General features: G+C 41.9%; 1 protein-coding gene across 1 annotated transcript in view; it reads left to right on the forward strand.

Moving 5' to 3' along the window:
• Positions 1–16,269, forward strand: part of LOC133619307 (keratin, type I cytoskeletal 18-like) — a 42,001-nt gene that overhangs the window by 24,231 nt on the left and 1,501 nt on the right. Inside the window, exons 5-8 of the mRNA XM_061980275.1 lie at positions 1–93; positions 4,135–4,260; positions 11,838–12,055; positions 12,126–12,154. The exon at positions 1–93 is cut by the window's left edge and continues 72 nt beyond it. Coding sequence (XP_061836259.1) covers positions 1–93; positions 4,135–4,260; positions 11,838–12,055; positions 12,126–12,154 — 466 coding nt within the window. The remainder of the gene's footprint in view (positions 94–4,134; positions 4,261–11,837; positions 12,056–12,125; positions 12,155–16,269) is intronic.

Here is a 16,269-nt window from a genome sequence, read left to right on the forward strand (position 1 = left end):
GATCTTGGCGCCATCATGGCCGAGCTGCGGGTCCAGTATGAGGGCATCGCGCGCAAAAACAAGGAGGAGGCCGAGGCTTGGTACTTAAGGAAGGTCAGTCAAGTCGTCATCATTAAAAAAAAAAATAGAAGTAATAATAATAATACAAACCCTGTTTCCATATGAGTTGGGAAATTGTGTTAGATGTAAATATAAACGGAATACAATGATTTGCAAATCATTTTCAACCCATATTCAGTTGAATATGCTACAAAGACAACATATTTGATGTTCAAACTGATAAACATTTTTTTGTTGTTGCAAATAATCATTAACTTTAGAATTTGATGCCAGCAACACGTGACAAAGAAGTTGGGAAAGGTGGCAATAAATACTGATAAAGTTGAGGAATGCTCATCAAACACTTATTTGGAACATCCCACAGGTGAGCAGGCTAATTGGGAACAGGTGGGTGCCATGATTGGGTATAAAAACAGCTTCCCAAAAAATGCTCAGTCTTTCACAAGAAAGGATGGGGCGAGGTACACCCCTTTGTCTACAACTGCGTGAGCAAATAGTCAAACAGTTTAAGAACAACGTTTCTCAAAGTGCAATTGCAAGAAAATTAGGGATTTCAACATCTACGGTCCATAATATCATCAAAAGGGTCAGAGAATCCGGGGAAATCACTCCACGTAAGCGGCATGGCCGGAAACCAACATTGAATGACCGTGACCTTCGATCCCCCACTGTATCAAAAACCGACATCAATCTCTAAAGGATATCACCACATGGGCTCAGGAACACTTCAGAAAACCACTGTCACTAAATACAGTTCATCGCTACATCTGTAAGTGCAAGTTAAAGCTCTACTATGCAAAGCGAAAGCCATTTATCAACAACATCCAGAAACGCCGCCGGCTTCTCTGGGCCCGAGATCATCTAAGATGGACTCATGCAAAGTGGAAAAGTGTTCTGTGGTCTGACGAGTCCACATTTCAAATTGTTTTTGGAAATATTCGACATCGTGTCATCCGGACCAAAGGGGAAGCGAACCATCCAGACTGTTATCGACGCAAAGTTCAAAAGCCAGCATCTGTGATGGTATGGGGGTGCACTAGTGCCCAAGGCATGGGTAACTTACACATCTGTGAAGGCACCATTAATGCTGAAAGGTACATACAGGTTTTGGAACAACATATGCTGCCATCTAAGCGCCGTCTTTTTCATGGACGCCCCTGCTTATTTCAGCAAGACAATGCCAAGCCACATTCAGCACGTGTTACAACAGCGTGGCTTTGTAAAAAAAGAGTGCGGGTACTTTCCTGGCCCACCTGCAGTCCAGACCTGTCTCCCATCGAAAATGTGTGGCACATTATGAAGCGTAAAATACGACAGTGGAGACCTCGGACTGTTGAACGACTGAAGCTCTACATAAAACAAGAATGGGAAATAATTCCACTTTCAAAACTTCAACAATTAGTTTCCTCAGTTCCCAATCGTTTATTGAGTGTTGTTAAAAGGAAAGGCCATCTAACACAGTGGTGAACATGCCCTTTCCCAACTACTTTGGCACGTGTTGCAGCCATGAAGTTCTAAGTTAATTATTATTTGCAAAACAAAATAAAGTTTATGAGTTTGAACATCAAATATCTTGTCTTTGTAGTGCATTCAATTGAATATGGGTTGAAAATGATTTGCAAATCATTGTATTCTGTTTATATTTACATATATACACAATTTCCCAGCTCATATGGAAACGGGGTTTGTAATAATAGAGTGTTTGTGTCTAGTTCGGGGGTCAGCATGCGGCTCTTTGGCGCCGCCCTAGTGGCTCCTTGGAGCATTTATAAAAAAGGATTGAAAATGGAAAAAGATGGGGGGAAAATAATCATTTTGTTTTAGTATGTTGTTTGTTTGAGGACAAACACGACACAAACCTTCCCAATTGTTAGAAAGCCCGCTGTTTAATATGTTTGTGTGTATGCTTCACATCGTTTTGTCCTACTCATTTCGGCGGTTCTTGAACTCACCATAGTGTGGACTGTGACGTAACAATTGGTTTACATGTAAAATCTTCCACTTCTTCTTTGTCTCATTTTGTCCAACAAATGTTTTATGCTGTGCTAGAATGCACAAAGGTTAGTTTTGTGGATGTTATTGACTTGTTGGGAGTGCTAATCAGGCATATTTGGTCACTTCATGACTGGAAGTTAATCAATGCTAACATGCTATTTAGGCTAGCTGTATGTACATATTGCATCATTATGCCTTATTTGTAGGTATATTTGAGCTCATTTAATATCCTTTACTTTTATCCTCTTTGTATATAGTTTAGTTTTGCATGTCTCATGACACATTATCTTTATGTAATATTGGCTGCATTTCAGATAGATAAATAGATAGATAGTACTTTATTGATTCCTTCAGGAGAGTTCCCTCAGGAAAATTAAAATTCCAGCAGCAGTGTACAAAATTGAGATCGAATTTAAAAAGCAAAAAGTAAATAATGGGGGTATAAATGCAAACAAAATAGAAACATATTACAATAGAATAAAAATAAAAAGCAACAATGAGAATACAAATATAACAGTAAAATAAGAATATAACAAGAGAATATATATATAGAAAAGATAGTTGTGTGCTATGTTGTTCCAGACCACAGCAAATATTACCTAGCTTGCCAAAGATTGTAATACATTTAGACATAGTCTGGACTGTATATAAATGCTTATTTTGAAAATGTAATATTGTTTACAGATTATATGCAATCTGTTGTTGAGTTCCCACATTTTGAGTGCACATAAATTGAGGTGTCTGTTGCTGAGCCCGACCTGGACATAATCTGGACTGGACCTGGTTTTAAGAACCCTTTTGTCACGAATTGTTGGTGACGAACCCCAAGATGCAGAGAAGGCAGGCTTTGTGCGGGAAAACATGATTTAATGTTCAAAATAAATGTAAAACACAAACCAGGAACTAGGAACAGTCAAACTGGAAAACGGGAAACAGGAACCAGCAAACAGGAACTCGGAATCAAAAAAGACAGCTGCAAAAGACTGCAAACAGCTACAGGTACAGCTTCAACGACAGGTAGCACGACAGGTGGTAGCTCTAACGACAAGTATTAATGACAATACTCCAGCCCAGACTGGATGGCAAGGCAGGTTTAAATAGCAGCTCGCTGGTTGACACCAGGTGTGGCCAGGTGCCAATCAGCCACAGCTGAGGGAAAACAGCAGTCAGGGAAAAAAACAGGAAAAAACCAAAATAAGAGCGCTGACAGGAAACAAAGACAGAGGAAAAACCAAACCATAACTAAACTGTCAGTGGCAAACCTGACACCTTTAAACAATCTAATTTAATTGACAACCAGGTCTGGTGAAGATAAGGTCATTTAAAAAAATAAATAATAATAAGATAAATAAATTAAAACATTTTCTTGAATAAAAAAGAAAGTAAACAATATAAAAACAGTTACATAGAAACTAGTAATTAATGAAAATGAGTAAAATTAACTGTTAAAGGTTAGTTCTATTAGTGGACCAGCAGCACGTACAATCATGTGTGCTTACGGACTGTATCCCTTGCAGACTGTATTGATATATATTGATATATAATGTAGGAACCACAATATTAATAACAGAAAGAAACAACCCTTTTGTGTGAATGAGTGTAAATGGGGGAGGGAGGTTTTTTGGGTTGGTGCACTAATTGTAAGTGTCTTTTATGTTGACTTAATAATTTAAAAAAAAGAAAAAAAAAGATTGTAATAAATCCATTAGAAGAAGACAGCCTGCCGTTTCCTTTAACTTGGACTCACACTTCTATACCTTTGGCCAATAAAAGCCAGTAATTTCCAGGAGTTATTTCACCTTCTGAGTAGCCTCTGACTTACTAATGGTTTCTAATGTTGTAAAAATGTGTAGAATGAATATTAAATCTCAACATTTCTGTCAACAAAGATTTGCTTCAGCCTGCGAGACATTGTCATTTTGATAGTAGGCTAATATAGACACTTACATCATGTGTTGCCTTCATTATAAGACTTATATAAGGCTTTTTTATTTTTTGCGGCTCCAGACAGATTATTTTTTTGTATTTTGGGTCCAATATGGCTCTTTTAACGTTTTGGGTTGCCGACCCCTGGTCTAGCTGGATGCGGTGCAGTCCGAGGTGAAGGAAAGCAACGAGGCGCTGCGCATGGCCCAGAGCGAGCTGAGCGAGAGGCGACGTTTCCTGCAGGCTCTGGAGGTGGAGCTCGACAGCCTTCGCAAGCAGGTAGGTTGATGCCTCGTCATTAAACAGCAGAGGGGGGTAGCAACACGCTACATTTACTCCGTTACATTTACTTAAAGGGGAACATTATCACAATTTCAGAAGGGTTAAAACCATTAAAAATCAGTTCCCAGTGGCTTATCGTTATATACACCCGTCCATTTTCCTGTGACGTCACATAGTGATGCCAATACAAACAAACATGGCGGATAGAACAGCAAGGTAGCGACATTAGCTCGGATTCAGACTCGGATTTCAGCGGCTTAAGCGAAATTGAAGAAGAAACTGAATCTATTGAGCCATATCGGTTTGAACCGTATGCAAGCGAAACCGACGAAAATGACACGACAGCCAGCGACACGGGAGAAAGAGAGGACGAATTCGGCGATCGCCTTCTAACCAACGATTGGTATGTGTTTGTTTTTAAGTGTTGTAATGTTTTTAAGCTAAATTATTGGTAAACACAGTTTATGTATAATAATTTATGTAAAACCGCAAGTAATGAATAACGTTTTCATCAATTAATATATTCTGTAGACATACCCTCATCCGCTCTCTTTTCCTGAAAGCTGATCTGTCCAGTTTTGGAGTTGATGTCAGCAGGCCAGGGAAGCTAGGGTCGATATTCTTCTCTTGATCATCTTCGGTGGCTTAAGGGACGGTAGAAGCGGTGTGAGCCAAGACATCCAGGGGGTTTAGCTCGCTCGTCTGGGGGAACAAACTGCCGCCATTGCTTGCCGTGCTACCGAGGTCCTTTGTCCCTGAATAGCTCACACACTCCGGCAGATTCAATGGGGGTTTGGCGGCAGATTTCTTTGACTTTATCGTTGGAAATGCATCTGCTTTGAGTGTCGCAGGATATCCACACATTCTTGCCATCTCTGTCGTAGCATAGCTTTCGTCGGTAAAGAGTGCGGAACAAACGACTGACCATTTTCGTCAGCTTTCCCCACAATCTCGTATTTTGAACATTCGTCCAATTTCTTGCCACTTTCGCATGTTTGGGCCACTGGTGCAACTTGAATCCGTCCCTGTTCGTGTTGTTACACCCTCCGACAACACACTGACGAGGCATGATGTCTCCAAGGTACGGAAAACAGTCGAAAAAACAGAAAATAACAGAGCTGATTTGATTCGGTGTTTGTAATGTGTTTGAGAAAATGGCGGATTGCTTCCCGATGTGACGCCACGTTGTGACGTCATCGCTCCGAGAGCGAATATTAGAAAGGCGTTTAATTCGCCAAAATTCACCCATTTAGATTTCGGAAATCGGTTAAAAAAATATATGGTCTTTTTTCTGCAACATCAAGGTATATATTGACGCTTACATAGGTCTGGTGATAATGTTCCCCTTTAACCGTTGTGTGGTGTTCGGGTCTGTGGGACCTGTTTTCATATTTTATTAAAAGAAAAATGATACAATTAATTAGTTTTTCAAACTGAGACTCACTGACTTTGGCTCATTTTCTGTGAAGAACATATATTACAATACATATTTAATGACCACACACCATACACTCCCCCTACACATTTCTATTACATATAAGATGTCCGGGTCCACTGGACTAATAGAAGTGTGGAAATAGATGTTCTGTGTACCACACACACACACACACACACACACACACACACACACACACACACACACACACACACACACACACACACACACACACACAGCAGGCCTAGACAGGAGGAGGACAGAGTGTAGGTACACAGAACATCGGAGGGTCAAATGTGCGAGAAAATGAGAGCAGACAGTGTTGACAAACAATGTTGCAACCTTGTGTGGGAACCGCAGGTGCAGAAACACAAAAGAAGAATCCCTGTGGGATGCAGAAACTGGCAAAGAAATTTTCCGTGCAACGTTCATATTGTTGTTACTCAGCCAGCGTTTGTGGGTCTGATGGACCCGTTGCATTTAGTGGCTTTTAATGCCTCACAATCAAACACTTTTATGTTCAAATACTGAACAGATGTTTATTGGGATAAGGTAAACATCTGTTCAGTATTTTAACATAAAAGTGTTTGATTGTGAGGCAATAAAAGCCTGTCTCCGGCAGGCACTGTTGAATTTTTTATAATATAAAACAATCCTTTATGTATCCCACAAGGGGGGAATGTACGGTGTCACAGCAGCAAAGGGCATAGATTGCAAACATAAAGTGAACTACTTTAAGTACACAATTATTGTGTGTATTATAAAAAGAACAAGACTAAGATTTCTCGTCCAAGTCTCCTGTTTATGGGTGTTATATTAGTTCATTGTATATTCCACAGGTTGGGCTCCTTACAGTATTTGCTGTAGACTTTTTGTACGGCGTTACAGCGTAGAGCAGACCTGGGCATTCTGCGGCCCGCGGGCCACATCCGGCCCTTTGTGCGTCCCTGTCCGGCCCGCGTGAGGCCAATCATAAATTACAAAATACATTTTCAAAAGTATCTATGTCGAGTGTGCAATACAACGGTGCTGCTTTTGTTTTGAAAAGCGTTATTTGTATTACTTCCGTATGGACGTATGCTCGTGCGCAATTGTGAACAGCGGCAATCACAAATTACAAAATAAATAAAAAAAAACATCTATGTCGTGCGTGCAATACAACTGTGCTGCTTTTGTTTTGAAAAGTGTTATTTAAGGGCTCCTCTCTGAGCTGCCACCTTAACGTGGTAGAGGAGTTTGCGTGTCCCAATGATCCTAGGAGCTATGTTGTCCGGGGGCTTTCATGCCCCCTGGTAGGGTCTCCCAAGACAAACAGGTCCTAGGTGAGGGATCAGACAAAGAGCAGCTCGAAGACTTCTATGGGAATGAAACAACAAAGACTCAGATTTCCCTTGCCCGGACGCGGGTCACCGGGGCCCCCCTCTGGAGCCAGGCCCGGAGTTGGGGCACGATGGCGAGCGCCTGGTGGCCGGGCCTGTCCCCATGGGGCCCGGCCGGGCACAGCCCGAAGAGGCAACGTGGGTCACTCCTCCAATGGGCTCACCACTCATGGGAGGGGCCATAGAGGTCGGGTGCATTGTGAGCTGGGCGGCAGCCGAAGGCAGGGCACTTGGCGGTCCGATCCTCGGCTACATAAGTTAGCTCTTGGGACGTGGAACGTCACCTCGCTGGGGGGGAAGGAGCCTGAGCTAGTGCGCGAGGTAGAGAAGTTCCGGCTAGATATAGTCGGACTCACCTCGACGCACAGCAAGGGCTCTGGAACCAGTTCTCTCGAGAGGGGTTGGACTCTCTTCCACACTGGCGTTGCACGCAGTGAGAGGCGACGAGCTGGGGTGGCAATTCTTGTTGCCCCCCGGCTCAAAGCCTGCACGTTGGAGTTCAACCCGGTGGACGAGAGGGTAGCCTCCCTCCGCCTTCGGGTAGGGGGACGGGTCCTGACTGTTGTTTGCGCTTACGCGCCAAACAGCAGTTCAGAGTACCCACCCTTTTTGGATGCACTCGAGGGAGTACTGGAAAGTGCTCCCCCGGGTGATTCCCTTGTCCTACTGGGTGACTTCAACGCTCATGTTGGCAACGACAGTGAAACCTGGAGAGGCGTGATTGGGAAGAATGGCCGCCCGGATCTGAACCCGAGTGGTGTTTTGTTATTGGACTTTTGTGCTCGTCACAGATTGTCCATAACAAACATCATGTTCAAACATAAGGGTGTCCATATGTGCACTTGGCACCAGGACACCCTAGGCCGCAGTTCCATGATCGACTTTGTAGTTGTGTCATCGGATTTGTGGCCTCATGTTTTGGACACTCGGGTGAAGAGAGGGGCGGAGCTTTCTACCGATCACCACCTGGTGGTGAGTTGGCTGCGATGGTGGGGGAGGATGCCGGACAGACCTGGCAGGCCCAAACGCATTGTGAGGGTCTGCTGGGAACGTCTGGCAGAGTCTCCTGTCAGAGAGAGTTTCAATTCCCACCTCCGGAAGAACTTTGAACATGTCACGAGGGAGGTGCTGGACATTGAGTCCGAGTGGACCATGTTCCGCGCCTCTATTGTCGAGGCGGCTGATTAGAGCTGTGGCCGCAAGGTAGTTGGTACCTGTCGTGGCGGTAATCCTAGAACCCGCTGGTGGACACCAGTGGTAAGGGATGCCGTCAAGCTGAAGAAGGAGTCCTATTGGGTTCTTTTGGCTCATAGGACTCCGGAGGCAGCGGACAGGTACCGACAGGCCAAGCGGTGTGCGGCTTCAGCGGTCGCAAAGGCAAAAACTCGGACATGGGAGGAGTTCGGGGAAGCCATGGAAAACGACTTCCGGACGGCTTCGAAGCGATTCTGGACCACCATCCGCCGCCTCAGGAAGGGGAAGCAGTGCACTGTCAACACCGTGTATGGTGCGGATGGTGTTCTGCTGACCTCGACTGCGGATGTTGTGGATCGGTGGAGGGAATACTTCGAAGACCTCCTCAATCCCACCAACACGTCTTCCTATGAGGAAGCAGTGCCTGGGGAATCTGTGGTGGGCTCTCCTATTTCTGGGGCTGAGGTTGCTGAGGTAGTTAAAAAGCTCCTCGGTGGCAAGGCCCCGGGGGTGGATGAGATCCGCCAATTGTAGCGTCCAGAAGTGCACACCAAGTCTGACGCTCTTTTTAAACTTTTATTGAGCAACCTATACTAAGAGTGAGGATAGACGTGCGTGTGGAAGGAACGAGATAAGTTGAGCTTCGTTAGTATAGGTTGCCACATCCCACTTCTGTTGTCAGAAGTGGGATGAAATGCCTCCCAGTTCGCCTTGCCATCCCACCTGGGAGTCTTCATTGAGGGCGGAATTCCCCCATGCCAAGCAGCGTGCGCTGCACCTGTCGACGCTGCCTCTCTCCTTCCTCCCTCTCTCTCTCTCTTTGCGGCAAGCTCCTCACGTCCGGGATTCACACAGACATCTGCAGTCGCTGCCGGCACCTTAAGTCCCCACTCAATGTCCTTCCCCTCCCGTTCAATCTTGACAAAGTCGCCAGGAAACATCATGGCACGTACCTCCCGATGACGTAGCATGCTGAGCACACAAGCAGCGGCAGTATGCGCAAAGTTTTGCTTCCGACACCAATTGTAGCGTCCAGAAGAAGTCCACACCAAGTCTGACGCTCTTTTTAAACTTTTATTGAGCAACCTACACTAACACAGCTCAACTTATCTCGTTCCTTCCACACGCACGTCTATCCTCACTCCTCATTTCCGCAACAGCAACGCTTCCTCCTCCTTCGCCAATCAGGATGCAGGATAAAGTGACAGAAATGGACATTTTTGCATTGTATTATACATCAGGAAGTGTTGTGTAAGAAAGTGTTGAAAATAAAACCATCAAAAGCCATATTATTATTATTATTATTATTTATCTTACGGTAGATCAAAAAGAATTTGAGCAGAATTTAATTGAAATATTGTCGGTGTGGCCCTCCAGCAGTGCTCAGGTTGCTCATGCATGTAAAAATGAATTGCCCACCCCTGGCGTAGAGTGAATTCAGCTGTGTCTTTCTGCCGCGTTACAATCAATCATCGTGACGAGACACGAGGTTGTAAAGGCGTACGATGACAAAGCGTATCGTGGCGCTCAGTGGAGACGCTCAGAGTTCAATAAATGTTTGCTCAGCGCACACACATGAGTCACAAAGATGATATTGTCGTGTTGCTTGAGTAGTGAGAGCTTTAAAAGGGAAAGTCTTGCAGGTGAACACATAGAACACATGATGGACAAAAAAAAAAAACATGAAAAATTAATAACTTTGAAGAACCAATTTGAAAGATTACAGTATACTGTATTTGGTTTGGAAAATAGCTATTTTTAATCTGTTAATGTTTTTAAATTCTCCTTGGATACAATTGGACAATTCATTTTAATGACTCCCCTGAAGCTTAGAGGTGACAGAGCTTTCGCCGTTGCTGCTCCCAAGCTATGGAACGACCTACCTCTGAGTGTTAGACAAGCCTCCTCTCTTCCTGTTTTTAAATCTATCTTAAAAACATACTTTTATTCCATGGCTTTTAACACTGAGTGATATCCATCCTGCAATGGCGCCCCATAATACACCTGCTGTGAACCTGTTTTTATGTTTTTATTTATTCTATTTTTATTTATTTATTTTTTATCGTGTTCTGTTTGTGTTGTGTTGTGTTTGCTCGGTACTCGTTTTATCTTTTAACCTGTCCATTGTACAGCACTTTGGCTACCCCTGTGGTAAATTTTAAATATGCTTTATAAATAAAGTTGATTTGATTTGATTTGATTTGATTTAACGCAATTATTCCCTAAACTAATCTAAATGGAAATGAGTTGGATGCTGAATTTGGTGTTCCAATTGTTTGAATAATATAAAGTGCACACTGTCCATAAACTAATATATTTTAAAAAATGGCCTTAATAATAATCCTAATCATAATTATATTGATAACAATAATGATAATCCTAATAATAATAGCAATAATAATAATAATGGCAATATTAGTATTATTGTTACTAGGGCTGCAACAACTAATCGATTAAAATCGATTAAAATCGATTATAAAAATAGTTGCCGATTAATTTAGTCATCGATTCGTTGGATCTATGCTATGCGCATGCGCAGAGGCTACTTTTTTATTTATTTTGATTTTTTATAAACCTTTATTTATAAACTGCAACATTTACAAACAGCTGAGAAACAATAATCAAAATAAGTATGGTGCCAGTATGCTGTTTTCTTTTCAATTAAATACTGGAAAGGATAGAAATGTAGTTTGTCTCTTTTATCCGATTATTAATCGATTATCGAAGTAATAATCGACAGATTAATCGATTATCAAATTAGTTATTAGTTGCAGCCCTAATTGTTACACAACAATAACATAATAATGATTGAAATAATAATAACAATAAAAATAATATAATTTTTATTATTATTAATAATAACAATAATTTTGAACATAATACACAAATAAAAATGTCAACTGTTTTGTACATACAGCTTTACAAAAATGATAATTCTTTCACTATTAATTTATTATTGCACTGAATAAAAGGACAACAAAACTTACAAATTCAGGCTCATTCCAACAATGAATTTTTTTTTTTATGAATATATTAACCAACATATTTTTTAGGAATAGCAAATACAATTTTTATTATATTTGGATTTAAAAAAACATATCTTAGATATTCACCTAACCAAAACAAAAAAGATATTTAAAAGAAGTATTTCTACTTTTAAAGATCATTATATGAATCATCACCCACTGTATACCTTCCCCCCCAAAAAAAAAAAAATCATATATATATATATTCATAAAGATACATGTGTATACATTTATATATATGTGTTTTAATATGTATACATTTAAAAGTGTATATATATATACTGTATACTGTATGTATGTGTATTTTATAATTATTTACAGTTAAAAAAATAATCAAAAAGTAATTGTATTATTGTTAAAAACATATATACAAAACTGTAGCTGGGATATCACAATAAATGCCACAGTAATTCCGATAAATAACTCACTATCACCCCCTCAGGTGCAAAGCGGTATTACAAAAGTATGCGACTAGTTTGTTACGACATGGGTGAGTACCTGAACGTCGTAATCGTCCTGCCTGCACTGTGGTGTTCCCAGGTCGCCGTGCTGGAGGGCAACCTGGCGGAGACGGGCCACAAGTACTCGCTGGAGATGGAGCGTCTGCAGGCCACGCTTTGCCAGCTGGAGGACGAGCTCTCCCAGCTGCGTCTGGACATGCAGCGCAACAAGACCGACTACGAGCAGCTGCTGCGCATCAAGCAGAACCTGGAGATGGAGATCGCCACCTACAGGAAGCTGCTGGAAGGGGAGGAGATGTAAGGAGAGGACTTAACGTGAAGGTGGAGCTTTGCTGCAAACTCATGTTGCTTTGTTTACACTCTGCAGGGTGAAAGAAACACCTCCACCTCCTAAAAGTAAGTCACTACTTACACTTATCAATACAATTTGGTAACATTGTACAAACACTTAATTAGCTGACGTAATTACAAACCCCGTTTCCATATGAGTTGGGAAATTGTGTTAGATGTAAATACAAACAGAATACAATGATTTGCAAATCATTTTCAACCCATATTCAGTTGAATATGCTACAAAGACAACATATTTGATGTTCAAACTGATAAACATTTTTTTTTTTTTTTGCAAATAATCATTAACTTTAGAATTTGATGCCAGCAACACGTGACAAAGAAGTTGGGAAAGGTGGCAATAAATACTGATAAAGTTGAGGAATGCTCATCAAACACTTATTTGGTACATCCCACAGGTGTGCAGGCTAATTGGGAACAGGTGGGGGCCATGATTGGGTATAAAAACAGCTTCTCAAAAAATGCTCAGTCTTTCACAAGAAAGGATGGGGCGAGGTACACCCCTTTGTCCACAACTGCATGAAACAAATAGTCAAACAGTTTAAGAACAACATTTCTCAAAGTGCAATTGCAAGAAATTTAGGGATTTCAACATCTACGGTCCATAATATCATCAAAAGGTTCAGAGAATCTGGAGAAATCACTCCACATAAGCGGCATGGCCAGAAACCAACATTGAATGACCGTGACCTTCGATCCCTCAGACGGCACTGTATCAAAAAGCGACATCAATCTCTAAAGGATATCACCACATGGGCTCAGGAACACTTCAGAAAACCACTGTCAGTAAATACAGTTGGTCGCTACATCTGTAAGTGCAAGTTAAAGCTCTACTATGCAAAGCGAAAGCCATTTATCAACAACACCCAGAAACGCCGCCGGCTTCTCTGGGCCCGAGATCATCTAAGATGGACTCATGCAAAGTGGAAAAGTGTTCTGTGGTCTGACGAGACCACATTTCAAATTTTTTTTGGAAATATTCGACATTGTGTCATCCGGACCAAAGGGGAAGCGAACCATCCAGGCTGTTATCGACGCAAAGTTCAAAAGCCAGCATCTGTGATGGTATGGGGCTGCATTAGTGCCCAAGGCATGGGTAACTTACACATCTGTGAAGGCACCATTAATGCTGAAAGGTACATACAGGTTTTGGAACAACATATGCTGCCATCTAAGCGCCATCTTTTTCATGGACGCCCCTGCTTATTTCAGCAAGACAATGCCAAGCCACATTCAGCACGTTACAACAGCGTGGCTTCGTAAAAAAAGAGTGCGGGTACTTTCCTGGTCCACCTGCAGTCCAGACCTGTCTCCCATCAAAAAATATGTGGCGCATTATGAAGCGTAAAATACGACAGCGGAGACCCCGGACTGTTGAACGACTGAAGCTCTACATAAAACAAGAATGGGAAAGAATTCCACTTTCAAAGCTTCAACAATTAGTTTCCTCAGTTCCCAATCGTTTATTGGGTGTTGTTAAAAGAAAAGGTGATGTAACACAGTGGTGAACATGCCCTTTCCCAACTACTTTGGCACATGTTGCAGCCATGAAATTCTAAGTTAATTATTATTTGCAAAAAAAAAATTAAGTTATGAGTTTGAACATCAAATATGTTGTCTTTGTAGCATATTCAACTGAATATGGATTGAAAAGGATTTGCAAATCATTGTATTCCGTTTATATTTACATCCAACACAATTTCCCAACTTATATGGAAACGGTGTTTGTAATTTAGAACTCTTTGCCGAATAGTTGTTGATGTTTACCTTTATCAATGATTTGGAGTGCATGAGAAGGTGGAAAAGTGGCCACACGGTCAATTATGTTGCACAACACAGCGGCAACAGAACCAGCGGTGTAATAGTGGTAAGGAACAAACTGCTGAGCCAGCATTAATAACGCTGATGAGTTCATCGTAATCAATAGTGCCCTTTCAAAGGGTGACAAGCGTGACTTGCGCACTAACAGCCGAGTAGCAACATTTTATAAGTGCATGCAGAGCTCGATAAAGCTGCTGGCAAATAATGCTTGAATAGTAAATTATATTGCAAAAAGTAAAAACACAGTGTAAAAAAAATGTAAATAAAAGATTCATCAAACTCGTATATTATTATAGCCACAGACATTTTATAAGGGTACGCAGCATCGACTGCTACTGCCTACTAGCGCTGACGAGACGCGGGGCCGCCATCTTGGAGTGGTGATCCGCTCCACTCAGTGCAATTCATTTATCAGGAGCAATGAACTGTCAGCGCATTTAATTCATCTTACCTCACTGAATACCACTGATTTTCACACGTTTTTTTTTCATACGTGTAGCTATGATAAAGGAAACATGTTTTATTATTCATAGTTTGCTTAACAGTAATAGAATATTCTTATATGCTATAAGTGACCAGACGTCCGAGATCAAAACTGGGAATATAATCCCAGAGAAGGAGGAAAAAAAAGGTCAGCTATTTTTAAATTGAAGAAACAATATGATTAGGTTATATATACATGTGTATATCCTACATAAACAATGTATGAATACATTAGATATCTATATATCTTATAGACTGTATCTCTGTTGCTGCAGCAGCAGAGTTTATTCTGTTTCGACACTTTGTATTGATATTTTGTATTACATTCTTCCCTTAAATTATGGGTGTCAAACTCTGGCCCACGGGCCAAGATTGGCCCGCCGTGTAATTTCACTTGGCCCTTGAGGCGATATCAAATTAACACTAGAGCTGGCCCGCCGATTATATACAGCGGCGGTGCCGCGGTAACATCGCATTCACCGCTAATTCTCATACTTGCCAAACCTCCCGGGAGACTCCCAAATTTCAGTGCCCCTCCCGAAAATCGTCACGTCCGCTTTTCATCCAGTCCAACGAGTGCTGGCTTCTGCACACACACACACTAGTGAATGCAGGGCATACTTGATCAACAGCGATACAGGTTACACTGAGGGTGGCCGTATAAACAACTTTAACACTGTTACAAATATACGCCACACTGTGAACCCACACCAAGCAAGTATGACAAACACATTTCGGGAGAACATCCGCACCGTAACACAACATAAACACAACAGAACAAATACCCAGAACCCTTTGCAGCACTAACTCTTCCGGGACGCTACAAGGTGTGTGCAGGGGTGCGGGGTTTGGTGGTAGCGGGGGGTGTATCTTGTAGCGTCCCGGAAGAGTTAGTGCTGCAAAGGGTTTTGGTTATTTGTTCTGTTGTGTTTATGTGGTGTTACGGTGCGGATGTTCTCCCGAAATGTGTGTTTCATTCTTGTTTGGTGTGGATTCACAGTGTGGCGTATATTTCTAACAGTGTTAAAGTTGTTTATACGGCCACCCTCAGTGTAACCTGTATCGCTGTTGATCAAGTATGCGTTGCATTCACGTGTGGGCGTACAGAAGCCGCACATATCTTGTGACTGGGCCGGCACGTTGTTAGAATGGATGAAAAGCGGACGTGACGACAGTCCGTAGAGGACGTTAAAGGCAGTGCTTTTAAGGCACGCCCCCAAGACTGTGGTCCGGGTGGACTACGAGATATAATGACTGATGAACACCCTTGTTGGATAATGAAGGTTGCCTCAGCTCAAAGCCTGAGCCCCGACATTAATGAACTAGCATCAAACTAAAACATGCAAATCACAAGACAGAAAAAACCAAGACAAGACATCCCTCTCCGCGGTGTGACAATCGGCAAAAAGCCATTATCGGACATCCCTAATGTTTAATATAAACTGTGCTTTATAACAATTATGGAGGTTTGTGTCATGTTTGTCCTCCTACAGAAACCATATTAAAACAAAAAATATATATTTTTCCCCTCATCTTTTTCCATTTTTGAAAATGGTTCCAGAGAGCCACTAGGGCGGCGCTAAAGAGCCGCATGCGGCTCTAGAGCCGCGGGTTGCCGACCCCCGGACTAGACGTATAAGATTTCATGAGATTTAGCGATTAGGAGTGACAGATTGTTTGGTAAACGTATAGCATGTTCTATATGTTATAGTTATTTGAATGACTCTTACCATAATATGTTACGTTAACATACTAGGCACGTTCTCAGTTGGTTATTTATGCCTCATATAACGTACACTTATTCAGCCTGTTGTTCAATATTCTTTATTTATTTTAAATTGCCTTTCAAATGTCTA

The sequence above is a fragment of the Nerophis lumbriciformis genome, linkage group LG20, assembly GCF_033978685.3.
Source record: "Nerophis lumbriciformis linkage group LG20, RoL_Nlum_v2.1, whole genome shotgun sequence".
Lineage (NCBI taxonomy): Eukaryota > Metazoa > Chordata > Actinopteri > Syngnathiformes > Syngnathidae > Nerophis > Nerophis lumbriciformis.